Below are 15,819 nucleotides of genomic sequence, written 5' to 3' on the forward strand. Positions count from 1 at the left end.
AGAAAAATCCAGGAAGAATTCTACAGAAAAGAAGCTAGAAGGGAAAAGGATGTGTTGGTCTTCCTCCTGAGAATGCTGAAGTTGGGACTGGACTATGCGTTACACATGTGGAACAACAAAATACCAATGGCTGCTACTTCTAGGTAATGCAGATTCAATAGCAGTGACTTGCAGTAGAAAAGTAGGGAGGGATCTACAGTTCTACAGAGGGTGGGCAGCTGCTTGGAGGGAGTTGTAGAGAAAAACGGTGGAGTTGAAAGGTTAAGCTCCTTGTCTCCGGCCACATCTCTGTTGACGGTTCTCTCTCTCAGGGCTGCTTTGCCTAGAAGGGAGCAGCCAGTAGCTTTTTATTACGTGTGTAGTGTGGCCCTCCTTTTCAGCCCTTTATGACCACTATCTGTTACAGTTTCCAAGTATCATCTTCAGTAAGGAGTGCTGCGGTTATTGAGAATTTATCAATAAGATAAAAGAAATTAATCCAATAAACTACTATGCAGCTGTCAGAAAGGGAAAATAATTGCCAGGAGAGGAGAAAGAATGGAGTCACCTTTTCATGCTTTTGTGCTTTATCTTGCAAAGGACGGGTACCTCCAGCTATGGTTGTTTCCCAAATCCCAAATGAAATCCCTGTTTCATTTGGAGAGAGATAACAGAATAAAGGGAAAGGCTCAGGAACCGCCTGGTGCTGGCCTTGATGTTACAACATTTCTATTGAAGCTTTTCCAGCTCTTGATAGAACCTGAAAGCTTTATTCCTGTTTATTGCTTCACCTGTATTGAATATCAAGGTCTGTGGTGAGATGAATCATTTGGAAAGCACAGCAGAGCGTGTTTGCACCAGACAATTGTTTCTGGGAGCAGTTGGATCAGGAAAAGCATGAAGTTCAAAAGGTGCTAAAGCATCTGTAAGCTGGGGATTTTTCAGTAGGTAAACTCCAACCGAGCCACATGCAACAGGCCTGCCGCTTCATGTTCCCTCCTACTCTCACGACTCTTGTCAACAAAACATTAAAGCTGCCATCCCCTTTTAGGCAGGAGAGAGGACAGACTGCTACAGGTAGAATTTCTTCCTTACTGAAAGCATCTGTCAGGTTTGCAGTGTGTGTGTGTGGAGGGGAGGGGGTGCTGTTTGGTGTGTTTAAATCTACTTTGGGACATATAGTTTGACTAGAAGAATCTTCAGGCTTGGGTAGGACAGAGCTGTTTAAAATTAGGGAGAGATAAGATGTAAAATGTAATTCCTCACTTACTGCCAGATCCTTATTTTAATTATGTACATGGTGTAAATCAATGTTGGAAAATGTGTGGCCCTCCAGATATTTTGGCCTACAACACCCATCAACCCTCACCATTGGCTATGCTGGCTAGGGCTGATGGGAATTGTAGGCCAAAATATTTGGAGGCTCACAAGTTGCCTGGTGTAAATTGACAGACTTTTGTACAATAGGCTGATCTGGGTTCTTTGTTTTGTTTCAAATCCTTTCACTTTTAATAGTAAAAACTCTTAAATAATAGAACCAGAAAATCATAAAACTTGCAACGAAATTGGTTTGTTCTTAGAGGACCTTCAGGGAGCTTGGCACATTTGTTGTTACTTCCAAACTCCACTTTGTGGGGTGCTTTCAGTTTGCTTTGGATCATTCTGCTAGTCTATGCTATTGATGACTGTGATTTGTGTGGGCAGTGACTTATTCACGGCTGACTTCCCATGCTGAACGTGGTGCACTCACAGAGCAGAGTCATCTGCCTTCCCATAGGATTTTCCTGTGCTGTCAAATTCATGTATTTGGAATATAAAAATCTGATCCTACATAAGGAGTATCATTTTTGTTTTTTATAGTCTTCCTTAGAGTGGATTCTTATGAGGCGATGGTCTTCCAAGTCAAGCAAATTCTGCCATTGTAGAAAACCTAGCCTAAATTGCTTCCATAATCTGCCTCTGTAATACAGTGGCCTAGTTCATGACTGTACGTATGTATGGTGGGGAAGTGTGAATGCTTCCACCACATCTTCATTATGTGTGCAAATTATGAATATAGCCACAATCTCCCTTCTCTTCCTTCCCCTCCCGCCCCTTTTCTTTCAACTTAAGGACTTCATGAATCACCCATAGACATGACTGTTGCATTGTAGGTGTACTGGGAATGCACAACCATACATGCTTCCCCGTCACTCTTACAGATGGGGCACTTTAGACAAGTGTATGACTTAGGCCTCTGTTCTTACTGTTTTCAGACTGGCAGAATATCTGTTTTACCATCCTAAATTGGAATGACTTGGTAGTTAAAAAAAACAACAACTTCCCTTTTAACATTATGATAGGAGGAAATGGGAGTAGGTATTTTAGAAGTAGTTAGGAAAGAAAGTTGGGGAACATTTGCAACCTCTATCTCTAGTGGCTCTGTACAAGGTTGAAAATCTGCTCAGTGAACTAAAAGTTCTGTATAATATTGTGAAAACCACCTGCTCACTAGAGTGAGAAACAAGGGAAATGGCTTTTGCCATCTTCCAGGAGCAGATCTGGTAATGCTGCAGCTGTTGTATGAAAAACTGTGGGTGGGCGATGACTATTTAATCTTGTGCCAGGGCATGGTCTGAAAGCACAGCCACCTTGCCAAAGCTAAGCAGGTCTGGGTCTGGTTAATGTTTGGAGGGGAGACCACGTGGGAACTGCATGGAGCCACTTTGAGTTCCACGATGGAAGAAATGTGGATATGAATGTAATAAATAAAAATAAAAATAATTAATTAATTTCTGTACATTCTGGCTTGGACTGCTGGGAGTTGAAGTCTAGGCAGTACAAACACCTTACTGTGATGCACTTGCAAACAATACGGAACTGAGGATGTCCGTTACACTGGGCTAATGAAGCCAGACATGTGCTCTCCTGCTTTAACCAACCACTTAGAATGTCTCAGCTGATGGGCACAGGCAATTATTTGATATGGGATTCTCTAATGTAATAGAAAGCAATATTTATTAAGTCCTATATTAATAAACGTATGGCAGCGTAATATTTCCTAGTGCTCTCCCTTGACTAGTTTTCATGCCTTAGGCAATGCTTTTAACAAGAGAAGTATTTTAAGGTTCAGCCAAACAGGCCAAGTCATGCAAAGTAACCAATAGAGGCCCTCTGAGCTGAGTGCAGTTACGCTGGTGGTAAGAATACATTTTAATCAGCAATAATCTTCCAGGCAAGTCTCTCTTTGTAATTTATTACTTAAAGCTGTATTGTGGTCATGTTTACATTTTGATAGCCTTATCCATAGCCTAATAAAATGCAATTATTAGATTTTTTTTAAAATTCCCATTCTATCCCACAGAAGCCAATGGGTCTAAATGATGATGATTCACATAACAATATTGTTCTCAGAGAAGCCACTATAAGGGGATTTGGATGATAATTATGATTTTCTTGCATCAGGAGCATGGCTTGCTTACCATATTCGCAAGAACTTTTCCAGTGTGGGTTGTCTTGTATGAAATTAGGATCAATATTTCACATAGCCCATTTCTGGTGACTGTCAGTGACAGTAGCTGAAGTTTATCTGGCAAAGACTCAAACAGCTTGGAATTAGAGGCTGAGTAACCAGAACTCTTGTAATTTTGGTTTGAGCCTTTGCCAGATGAACTATTTGAATAACCCATTACTGACATAAAGCCCTTCAACAAACAATAGTTTTGAACATAATTGAAGACCATAAACTGGATTCTTTCATATAATGGAGTGCCATCATTACTACCAAATTCATTTTGGAACTGTTATATTACTTATAGTATTGGTGAATTGCTGTTATGAACATAAGAGGTTGCCTTATAGTGATCAGATCATTGGCCCATTTAGACCAGTATTGTGTACTCTAGCTTTCACCTACCTGGTGTCCTCCAGATGTTTTGGACTTCAACTTCCATCAGCTCCAGCCAGTGTGTAGTCCAAAATATCAGGAGGGCACCAGTTTGGGGAAGGCTGATCTACTCTGGCAGCAGTTCTCTAAAGTCTTGGGTAGGGCTCTTTCCCTCAAGACTGTTTGAGCTGGAGATGTCTGGATTTGAACCTAGGATCTTTTGCGTACAACACATCTGCTCTGCAACACATCTGCTTGGGGGATAACTGTGGTTATCCCCCAAACAATTATACCACATAGGAATCATAGGAATATATACACAGGCCAGGATTCAAAGAGGGTCATGAGCTCAAAGCACTTTCACATGTACGTGGGAAGATGTGCTGATTTCCCCCTTCCAACTGCAGTTTCTTGTGCCTCACTGAATGCTGTTCTGAAGGGTCCCCAGCATTTGGGGGTGGGGGAGGTTGCTTTTGAATGAGTACGGGGCTTGCTGCCAGAAGGGGGAAGTCCCATGAGCAAGTAGCAGCTATTATTAGACATAAGGAGTATTTTGTATTCATCTTTCACTTAAACGTAAATGGGGATCTTGGGTGATGTTGAGCTAATTTTTCAATTGCCATACCCATTTTTTTCCTCCTCATGGAGCCTAACCCCTTGAGAGGGAGTTGGTTTTTCAGGCAAAAGATGCTTCCAGCTCCCAGACTGCTATCTGGAGAATAGCGCACCACCCAAGAATACAGAAGCTCAACACTGAGCTCAGCATACCAATTTCTGTAGGAATTTTGAAGGCTGTTCTGTTTGGTTGGTTTTTTTGAAGCTGGGATTAAACTGGTAGTTTGTAACTTCTACTCTCTGTCTTGTTTTAATCAGTTTTAATCAACTCTAAATAATTATTCAGGGAACATTTGTAATTATTATTATGAATTTAATACAATTTTTATACAAAGTGCATAAAGATGGCAAGTGCCATCTTAGAAGATAACTCTATGTTAAAATAAAGGAGTAATGCCTGTTCTAGGACATATTTGTACATCATCTGAAAACAAAATATGCTTTTGTCTTTAGAATGATATTTTCTCATACGTAAACTTATGCTGAGTTAGTTAATTGATTAAACAACAAAAACTCATGATTCACTGAGTAGTAATGCAGCCCTAAGTCCTACTCAGAAATAAGTCCTACTAATTGCCATAAGCCTTTAGCTTAGGGCAGACCATAAGCAAAAATAAGCTTTTGTGCATAATTATATCATATGTATTAATAGTAAACTCAATTCTCCAAGTGCCATGCCTTTTTTAGTCAAAATGGCACTATCCATGCACAAGAGGGAGGTATCGGCAAACTTGGGGGAGTGAAGAGGTTTTCAGAAACACAAAAAATCTTTAGGGGAAAAAAAACCGTGTGTGTTTGTGTGTGTGTGTGTGTGTGTGTGTGTGTGTAGGAAATCCCTCCATTGAAATCCCCGTGAAGACTGAGCATGCTCAGTGGGCAACACATGGTGATTATTGGGAGGGAAAAATGGGGAATAGAGTACCTTGGAAAAGGGAGTAACTGGCTGGAACTCTGAACAGAAGTACCCTTTACTGCAACATTTTGTTGCAGATCCTACTTGTAGCAGTGGTCAAGGATGAAAGGTTCCCATCATCCTTTGACACTCTAATCAAATACGTTGACCTTTAAGAAATAATAGTTAATGGGTTACTAAGGTTTAGCTTTTGTCTTTACTTTTAAAATGTGTCAGAGCTTGAATATTAATGACATTGTTTCTTGTGGTCTAATGAGGTAAATAAAAATCTTCTGCGTCCTGCAATAGCAATCAAGCTATTAGGAAGAGGAAATGAGCAGCCTGGTTACACAGAACATATTGTACCTTTCAAACATTAACCATTGTTAAGTGTCTGTTGCCCCAGACACAGTGGCTACAAGGCACAGAATGAGAGGCAAATCTGACCCATAGGGAACATCAATTTAACAAGACGCTTGTTTTAGAAAAATCCGTTTCTTCTCCCGCTGAAAGATGTCTCCCTAATGTTTGGTACTTGAATGTTTGTTGAATGGGGAAGGATCTTGAGAATTGGAATCCTCTAAGTTTTGTGTGGTGTACTTTCCTTTTCCAAATTCTGTCTCCAGAGAACTCTGTAAAACAATCCTACTCTGTTACTTTTCTACTGTGAACAGCTAGTTAGAGAGTTGAGGCAGCCCAGTTAAAATTGAATGGGAGCAGAATGTCTAAATACTATACATTATTGATAATAGGTTAGAAAACCTAATGACTAAATTAAGGGACAACCCTAAAAGTGACTGTTCAAATCCTGTGGCTAACTTATAGAATAAGATCTATCTATAACATAAAAAAATGTTCTGAGGCACAAAATACATGAAGTGTGAAATTTTAACCAGATTTTTTTTCATTATCGCTACAGACCAGAGAGGTGGAACCTCTTTCAGCCTGAGGGCCAAATTCCATTTTGGAGAAACTCTTGGGGGCAGCATTCTGGCAGTGGGTGGGGCTGAAGGCAAAAGGAGCAAAATACCAGCATATTTGGGCTTAAAAGATCTTACTGCCCATAACTAAGCCTTAGGGAGAGGCATTTTAACCTTTTAGAAGGGGAGGGGCACAAAACCTGGGAAACTACAAAACAATTGGTGGTTGGGTAAAGGGGGTGGGGCCTTCTGGGGATCCCCAGGTGGGCTGGATTTGGTCCCCTACTATAGACATTTGTCCCTCACTGGCATGCTTGTTTTCTGATCATTGGAATCCAAAGTGCTTGAGAACAGTGACCACAACAATATCAATTTCAGCACATATGTGAATGGAGAATTGCCTAAAAGTCCAACACAGTCGCATCTAATTTCAGAAGAGGGGGGAAATCTGGGGTACGCAACCCTAGATTTCATCTTCCAAAGGGTGGGGGGATGTCAAGAATGACAGCCTGTTTCCCACCATGAGACCAGGCTTGGGCGTCACGTCCCAGGTATCCACCTGGAATAGTGTGTTATCTGCCAGCTCTTTGGCCCTGTTGCTCAAGGACATGCTCAGTCCCTGTTAAATGGGAAATAGATAACAGCTGGACTTGGTGGGGAGATCCTACCTCTTCTGGATGAAGGTGGTCCTTTCAGGGGCTGAGCTGGTGACTGGCCAAGGGAAATCTGCCCTGGGTTGCTGGGTCTGGTCCTTAAAAGGAGGTTGAGGGAGAGGCGTGGTGTCTCCATTGTGGTGGTTTTGGACCAGCTGTTAGCTGGATGCTATCCTGGGAGGCCCATATTTAGGTATGTGAAGGATAGGCTAGCTAGTTTGGTTATTTTGCTTGGGGGTGCAGTATAAAGGCTCTCTGTGTATGCTTTGGTTTTCTTTGCAAGTTTTCAGTTTTGTAATCCACTGTACAACCTGCTACCTCTAATACTCCCCTCTAAATCTTTCCCTATAATAAACAGTTATCCAACTCCAAGTTGATGTGATCCTTTCTGTTCAACCTCAGTGCTAAATTCAATGCCTCTTGGCAGGAGAGGGCAGTTACTGGGTGTCTTTGGGGGCTTGAGGCCAGCTTTGGCCTGGCCTACCTTGCAGGGACATTGGGGTTGGCTCCAGCGCTCCTTCGCAAGGTTTTTTTTTTTAAAAAAAATGAAGGGATTTGTTAAAAACCTGTAGGGGAGGGTCAGGGAAGTCAGTTCCCTTCAGGAAGGTTGGAAACTATTTAATACCACTATAATATCCTGAATGGTTATGTATTCTCGTAAAGTGTTCCATAAAATACAAAAAGGTTGCCAAATTTCCAATAATGACTGAATTATGTTTCTCCCTTGACAAATATGAAAATAATTTATTCGATTTAATCATGCAGATAATACCCCAGATCTTAGCCAACCATTCTAATTGTCCTGGAATATGCCTAGATTTCCACTGCCTTGCCAAACATTGTGCTGGCTCCTGTAAGTATATTCCAGATCAAAGAATGCTATTTTCTCTCCACTTGGTTTTGGAAAAGTACTATTAAAATTACTGAAATGGGAGACTTACTTCAGTCATCTTAATGGTTTTTATGACATTTTTCTAGTAACCTACAATCCAAACACATTTAGAATCATAGAATCATAGAATAGTAGGGTTGGAAGGGGCCTACAAGGCCATTGAGTCCAACCCCCTGATCAATGCAGGAATCCAAGTCAGAGCATCCCTGACAGGTGGCTCTCCAGCCTCATCTTGAATGCCTCCAGTGTGGGAGAGCCCACCACCTCCCTAGGTAATTGGTTCCATTGTCGTATTGCTCTAACAATCAGGAAGTTTCTCCTGATGTTCAGCCGGAATCTGGCTTCCTGTAACTTGAGCCCATTATTCCGTGTCCTGCACTCTGGGATGATCGAGAAGAGATCCTGGCCTTCCTGTCTGTGACAATCTTTCAAGTACTTGAACAGCGCTATCATATCTCCCCTCAGTCTTCTCTTCTCAAGGCTAAACATGCCCAATTCTTTCAGTCTCTCTTCATAGGGCTTTGTTTCCAGTCCCCTGATCATCTTTGTTGCCCTCCTCTGAACCCTCTCCAGTTGGTCTGCAACCTTCTTAAAGTGTGGTGCCCAGAATTGGACACAGTACTCCAGAACAAGCCTAACCAGTGCTTAGTAGAGGGGAACTAGTACTTCCCGGGATTCGGAAGCTATGCTTCTATTAATGCAGCCCAAAATAGCATTTGATTTTTTTGCAGCCACATCACATTGTTGGCTCATATTCAGCTTGTGGTCGACAACAATTCCAAGATCCTTCTCACCTGTAGTGTTGTTCAACCACGTATCCCCCATCTTGTAACTGTGCATTTGGTTTCTATTCCCTAAGTGCAGAACTTGGCATTTGTCCCTATTAAATGTAATTCTGTTGTTTTCTGCCCAGCGTTCCAGTCTATCAAGATCACTTTGAATTTTGTTTCTGTCTTCCAAAGTATTACCTAACCCGCCCAATTTTGTGTCATCTGCAAATTTGATCAGCATTTCCTGCACCTCCTCCTCCAAGTCATTAATAAAAATGTTGAAGAGCACTGGGCCCAGGACTGAGCCCTGAGGTACCGTACTCATTACCTCTCCCCAGTTTGAGAAGGTCCCACTGATGAGCACTCTTTGAGTCCGATTCTGTAGCCAACTGTGGATCCACCACATCGTTGTTTCATCTAGCCCACTTTGGGCTAGTTTGCTCATCAGGATATCATGGGGCACTTTGTCAAAAGCTTTGCTGAAGTCAAGGTATATGATGTCTACAGCATTCCCATGGTCCACAAAGGAGGTGACGTGATCAAAAAATGAGATCAGATTCGTCTGGCAGGACTTGTTCTTGACAAATCCACGTTTGCTTTGAGTAATCTCTGTATTGTTTTCAAGGTGCTTCCAGATGGATTGCTTTATAATCTGCTCCAGAATTTTCCCAGGGATTGATGTCAGGCTGACTGGTCTATAGTTCTCAGGATCCTCCTTTTTGCCCTTTTTGAAGATAGGGACAACATTAGCCTCCCTCCTGTCATCTGGCAGTTCACCCGTCCTCCATGATTTCTCAAAGAGAATAGACAGTGGTTCTGAGTGTTCTTCTGCCAGTTCCTTTATTACTCTAGGATGCAGTTCATTTGGCCCTGGAGGTCTGAACTCATTCGAAGTAATTAGGTGTTGACCATATGCCTATTGATCTCAAGCTGCAATCCTGCCCCTTCAGCCTGTACTTCGCCTTTGCCAGGAAGGTCATAAACCCTGTTTCGGGAGAAGACTGAACCGAAGTAGGAATTGAACAGTTCTGCCTTTTTTTGTCATCTGTTACCATTTTGCCATCCTCATTTCATAGTTCAACCACCATTTCTTTCCTTTGTCTTTTATTATGTACGTATCCGAAGAAAGCCTTTTTGTTGCTTTTAGCATCTCTCGCTAACCTCAGCTCATTCTCAGCTTTAGCCTTCCTGACAACATCCCTGCAATTCTGTGCTACCTGCCTGCACTCTTCCTTTGTAGCTTGGCCTTCCTTCCACTTTCTGTATGTGTCATTTTTGTTTTCAGGTCATCTCTAAGCTTTTTGTGAATCCACATTGCCTTCTTGTGTTGCCTTCCACCTTTTTTTCTTTATTAAAATTGGCTTTCCTCAAATCAAGGGTACACATTTGGCTACACTCAGCTTTTGCTTCCTTTAGAACCAAGTGACCATATGCCTATCGATCTCAAGCTGCAATCCTGCCCCTTCAGCCTGTTCTTCGCCTTTGCCAGGGGGGTCATAGACCCTCTTTTGGGAGAAGACTGAGCCGAAGTAGGAACTGAGCACCTCTGCCTTTTCCTTGTCATCTGTTATCGTTTTGCCATCCTTATTTAATAGCTGAACAACCACTTCTTTCCTCTGCCTTTTACTATGCACGTAGCTGAAGAAAGCTTTTTTGGTGCTTTTAGCATCCCTCGCTAATCTCAGCTCATTCTCAGCTTTAGCCTTCCTGACGCCATGCCTGCAATTCTGTGCTACCTGCCTGTACTCTTCCTTTGTTACTTGGCCTTCTTTCCACTTCCTATATGTGTCCTTTTTAGTTTTCAGGTCATCTCTAAGCTTTTTGTGAAGCCACATTGGCTTCTTCTGTTGTCTTCCACCTTTTCTTGTTGGAATTGTTTGTAATTGTGCCTTGAGAATTTTCTTTTTAAAAATTTGCTTTATCACTGTCCATATTTCCACTAAATATATAATTACAGTTACATATCCAACAAATATTATGTACCTGGTAAATTCTACTTAATCTAGCAGGCATATAGTGCCAAATGCAAAGTGACAGACACTGGGCTAAAAATCCCAATACACACACACACACACACACACATAATTTGGCTTGACTATGACTACCAGTGAAAGAGATCTTGGGGTTGTGGTGGATAGCTTACTAGATACATCAACTCTGACAGTGATAAAGCAAATTTGATGTAGGAAATTATTAGGAAAGCGATTGAAAATAAAATTGCCAGATTCATAATATCTTTATTAAAATGTATGGTACCACTGTATTTTGAATCTTCTGTATAGTTCTTGTTGCCCCATCTCAAACAATATATTATAAAACTAGAAAAAGTACAGAAAGGAGCAACCAGAGAGTTGATGCATCTTCTATGCATGGAAAAACTAAAGCATTCAGGGCTTTTTCAGCAGCAGTTCTGAACATACTAACTGAAGAGTCAGTTTCCCGCCACTGAGGCTAACTGCTGTGTAAATGTGTATATTCTATGATTCTATGATAATGTTGAAAATTTGTACCAGGCCCAGTGAACTGATACATGGACACATGACTACCATTCTTTGGGCTGCAGAGAATTCATAAATTCACACTATAGGTTCTTCTTTGTGGTCTCTGCGCATCACACATACAGGCTCAGCACCTGCACGGAGCCTTGATGCAGGAAACTTCTACAGCTGAGAAGTTTTGGCGGGAACTTTTACCCCACTGTCCCACTGCGCATGTCCTTAGCGGGTTCCCTCTTATTCCCAGTTCTCTTTTGAGCGCCATTGTGGCAGCCTCGTGAGGGAACTTCGCATGCATTCAGTTCATTCTGAAAGTATTTCAAAAGCTGAGGTTTCTTCTTTCTATCAAAGTTTTCTGTCTTTACTCTTCTGCAATCGCCCTCACAGGCACATGGCTCTTAAGGCGCCATTTAGGAACTGTGTGTGTTGTGGAGGCAAGTTGCTGCCATCCCACGGGCAGTTTCTTTGCCTTGGAGAAGGCCACATTGTTGAGGCTTGTCCTCATTGCCAAGCTTTTTCAAAGCAGGCAAGGCAAAATCGCTCTGGCTGGCTAAAAGCCACTCTGTGGAAATGAGCACTGGAAGTGGTAGTGGAACCAAGGGCATGGCAGAGAAGCCAACCTCCCCACCAGGAACTTTGCTTTCCATGCAAGAGCCAGATCCAGTGTCAAGGAAGTCTTCCCCTCAACATCGTACTCCTCTGAGTACACAAGACCTTGCCATTCCAGGTGGGTCTTCTGACGTTTGCACTGGCTAAGAAGCTAGCCAAGAAGGCTAAAGCTATAAACAGGTGAGTTTGTCTTCTTCAAAACCTAAAAAGAAGAAAAAGACTTCATGAAGTCAGATGACTTCACTTAATATTGAGCGCATCCTTCGGTTCCTACCACTCTCCCTGACCTTACACTGGCATCTCGAGTTCAACAGCAACCTCCTGTACCAGCCATGTCTCCCAGTACCTCAACTCAGGATCAAGTGTGTTAGAATCATAGCATAATAGGGTTGGAAAGGGCCTATAAGACCATCGAGTCCAATCCCCTGCTCAGTGCAGGAATCCAAGTCAAAGCCTCCCTGACAGATGACTGTCCAATTTCATCTTGAATGCTTCCAGTGTGGGAGAGCCCACCACCTCCCTAGTTAATTGGTTCCATTGTCGTATTGCTCTAACAGTCGAGATGTTTTTCCCAATGTTCAACTGGAATCTGGCTTTCTGTAACTTGAGCCCATTATTCCATGTCCTGCACTCTTGGATGATCGAGAAGAGGTCCTGGCCTTCCTCTCTGTGACAACCTTTCAAGTACTTGAAGAGCACTATCATATCTCCCCTCAGTCTTCTCTTCTCAAGGCTAAACATGGCCAGTTCTTTCAATCTGTCCTCATAGGGCTTTATTTCCAGATCATCTTTGTTGCCCTCCTCTGAACCTTTCCAGTTTTTCTGCATCCTTCTTAAAGTGTAGAGCTGAGAACTGGACACAGTAATGCTTAAAGAACTTTCATCCAAGCCCTTTGAGCCACTGGCGGCTATGAACCTATGGACCTCCTTTGTTGGAAAGTGGCATTTTTGGTGGCTGTTACATCCTCACACCAAGCCAGTGAACTCTGTGCACCCAGAGTAGACCAGCCTTATCTCACCTGTCACAGAGACAAGGTGGTCTTTAGACCTGACCCAATGTTCTTGCCAGAGGTCGTGCCGGATTTTCACTTAAACCAGGACATTATACTGCCTGTGTTCTTTACTTCCTGGTCTTCACCTCTGGAGTCGACCTTGCACACACTTGATGTACACGATGCTTTGACCTTCTATAAGTTGAGGACTGAACAATTCCGACTCTCATCTTGCCTGTTCGTCTGTTATGGTGGCAAGCATAAGGGCCAGCTGCTTTTGACCCAACACCTCACATCCTGGGTCATAAAGACTATTGAACTATCGTATGAGCTGGCTGGACTCAAACTGTCTGCCCAGTCTGAGCTCACTGTACTTGTGCAGTAGCGACGGTCGCATTCAACAGAGGGGTTGCAATCCCTGAACTGTACCACACTGCAACCTGGTCTACATTGTCTACCTTTGTTACACACTACAGACTGGATGTTCAGGCTAAAGCTGCCTGTGTTTTTGGTGTGCTGTCCTTTCATCTGTATTGTAATAGGACACCAACCCACCACCTTGCAAGCTAACTTGCTACTCGCCTATAGGTGTGATGTACAGAGAGCATGAAGAAGAAAGAGAGGTTGCTACCTGTAACTGCAGTTCTTCTAGTGGTTTTCTGTGCATTCACGCAACCTACCCACTGTCCCCTCTGTGGTGTCATACTCAAGTTTCATGTTGGGTACCAAAGGTATTTCTTTTCGGTTCCAAGGCTTCTCTCAAGGAACTTAGGGAATAAGCAGGAACTGGGATGGTGGGGGAAGAGTTCCCACCAAAACTCCTCAGCTATAGAAGTTTCTTGAATTGAAGCTCCATGCAGATGCAGAGCATTATGTGTGAATGCACAGATGACCACTCAAAGAAGCACAGTTACAGGTAACAACCTGTCTTTTATTATCACAGAAAGAAAGAGTGGCCAAGTTGAAATCATTCTAATTTTAAGTCACTTTAAAAAATATTTCTCCCTCATAGATAGTTTGCCTACTTTTTAGTCAAACCCACAGTTCCGTTCTGGGTGTTCTCTGAATTTCCTTAGATAAATGTCAAGTCACTGCTTGTGATTCACTAAGGAAGTCATCTTAACAGTTATCATGATACTGAAGTAAATTTCCTGTGTTTTCGCTCTTTAAACATCTCTCTCTTTCTCTCACCACTCTACCACTATAGGAAAAATAGGTCATCTTTCTCCCCTTCCCCCCTTCTCAGAAAATCTCAGGGTGATCATGTGTAGTCTATAAGCTAAAGTTCATTTGGATAAGACCACATTCATGGACAAATAAAGATACTAAAATATGAGGCCTCATATATGTAAGGACAAGTTCTTCTTCGTGGTCTCTGTGCATCACACATATGGGCTCTACGCCTGCGTAGAGACTCGTTCGGGAAACTTCCAAGCTGTGGAATTTTTTGGTGGGAACCCCTCCCCCACCGCCTGTGGCATATATAGCATGGATTCCCGCCTTCCCCTCAGTTCCTTTTCTACCGCCTTAGCGTTACTTCGTGGGGAACCTTTCAACATTCTGTCATGCTGCATTTCTATCTTCTCTTATCTAAAACTTCTTTTCTTCCTTTATCATCTTCTTTATCTTATAATGAGAGAGAGAGAGAGAGAGAGAGAGAGAGAGCATTAATTGTCGACAGTGTTGGAGAGTGTCGTTTGCCTCAGCGGCGAGGCGTTTTTTCTGCTTCAGCGTCTCCATTCAGAAGGTGCATAGCTTGTGGCAGTAAGGTGCCCTCTTTGGACGGCCACTCTTTGTGTCTTATTTGCTTGGGAGAAACCCACAAGGTTGAATCTTGCCACCACTGCCAATTGCTATCGAGGCGGGCGCGCAAGAAAAGAGCTGATCGACTAAAAACGATCCTGTGGCAACGGGCCCTTCAGGTAGTTGACGTGACTAAGGCCCAAACTCCCAGGGACCAGCCCATCATGGCCCACTCCACAAGTGCAGAGGCAGCTCCTGCGATTCAATTTTCTCCCCTGCTAACTGCAGAGCCGGTTCGGGTAGATCCACCTACTCCAGGAAGGAGCCTGGCCATATTGGCGGCAAAAAAGCTCTCAAAACAGGCGGAACGCCCTAAACTAGTGGCGGACACACTGGAAAAGAAGAGGAAAAAGAAATCCTCCAAACAATAGGAAAAGGAGTGGGACCTACCGCCTCCTCCTCTACCTGATTCTCTGATTCGTGTCGTGCCCCCCACGCACACTGTTACTCTAGACCCGACCTCTACGGTCTCGGAGGGTGAGTGGATGGACACACCAACCCCACCACCCTGTCCAGCTCTAATAGCCCCGGAACGGAGATCCAGTTCTCGCTATGACATCAAGTCACCTCGGTATCGACCTCCGTTTTCACCTCGACAGCCCCCTTGATACCGATCTCCGGATCAATACTGTCAGCATCATTGGCCAGCACGATGCAGCTGTGATCGCTCACACTCTCCATCCTGAGATTAGTACCGTTTCTCAGCCTTGTCGTCTCCTCCCCAAATGGATTCCCTTTTTGCATACCTCCCTGAGGATCAATGAAACTTAGCCAGGATGTTTCATGCGGAGGCATCCAAACTATTTTGTCAGCAGATCAATACTGCCTGTCATCAGGTGGACTGCAATGTTAAGGGCATCATGGGCTCTGTTGCCCTGAGGCAACATGCCTGGCTCCACTCTGTGGGCCTAACCCCCGAAGCTCGCTTGCCGATAGAAAATCTACCCTTCAATGGAGAGGGTTTATTCAATGCAAAAACAGACGAGCAGATGGACTCTGTGCAGAAAGCCAGAATGACCACTCGTAAGATGGGCATTGGCCAATCCCAGCAACAACAACAGCAATATGCTCCGTACTGTCAACACCACTGGTACTGACACCAGTCCTACCCACCTCGGCAATCTGGGGACGGGACACCCAGATACCCTCAACAACAACAATAAGAAAAAACTACTCCCTCCCCAGGTTCCAAGAAAAGGTGATGGGCAAGGGATTCTCTAGATGTCGTCTTTGACTTCAACTCATCTCCCCTCTGTACCAACCTCCCTTGCAAACCTCCCTTCGGAGACCTTCTGAACAAATTCTATTGGGCCTGGACGAGAGTGACATCCGAC

At 43.3% G+C, this 15,819-nt stretch overlaps 1 protein-coding gene across 12 annotated transcripts in view; it reads left to right on the forward strand.

The window, feature by feature from the left end:
- Positions 1 to 15,819, forward strand: part of POC1B (POC1 centriolar protein B) — a 124,486-nt gene that overhangs the window by 69,270 nt on the left and 39,397 nt on the right. For 3 of the 12 annotated variants that reach the window (XR_014784378.1, XR_014784380.1, XR_014784379.1), the window contains exon 13: positions 3 to 143. The exons of 6 other annotated variants lie outside the window; for them this stretch is intronic. Coding sequence is in view for 2 of the 6 variants with exons in the window: in XM_084810309.1 (XP_084666435.1) it covers positions 3 to 38 (36 nt within the window). In the remaining 4 variants the exon portion in view is untranslated. Of the gene's footprint in view, positions 1 to 2; positions 8,126 to 15,819 lie in introns of those variants that run through there. 3 more of the 12 variants (XR_014784377.1, XM_084810309.1, XM_084810330.1) reach the window with 1 other exon arrangement.

Source organism: Heloderma suspectum, chromosome 7 (assembly GCF_057233095.1).
Source record: "Heloderma suspectum isolate Gila_16-S chromosome 7, 16-S_ref, whole genome shotgun sequence".
NCBI classification, from domain to species: domain Eukaryota; kingdom Metazoa; phylum Chordata; class Lepidosauria; order Squamata; family Helodermatidae; genus Heloderma; species Heloderma suspectum.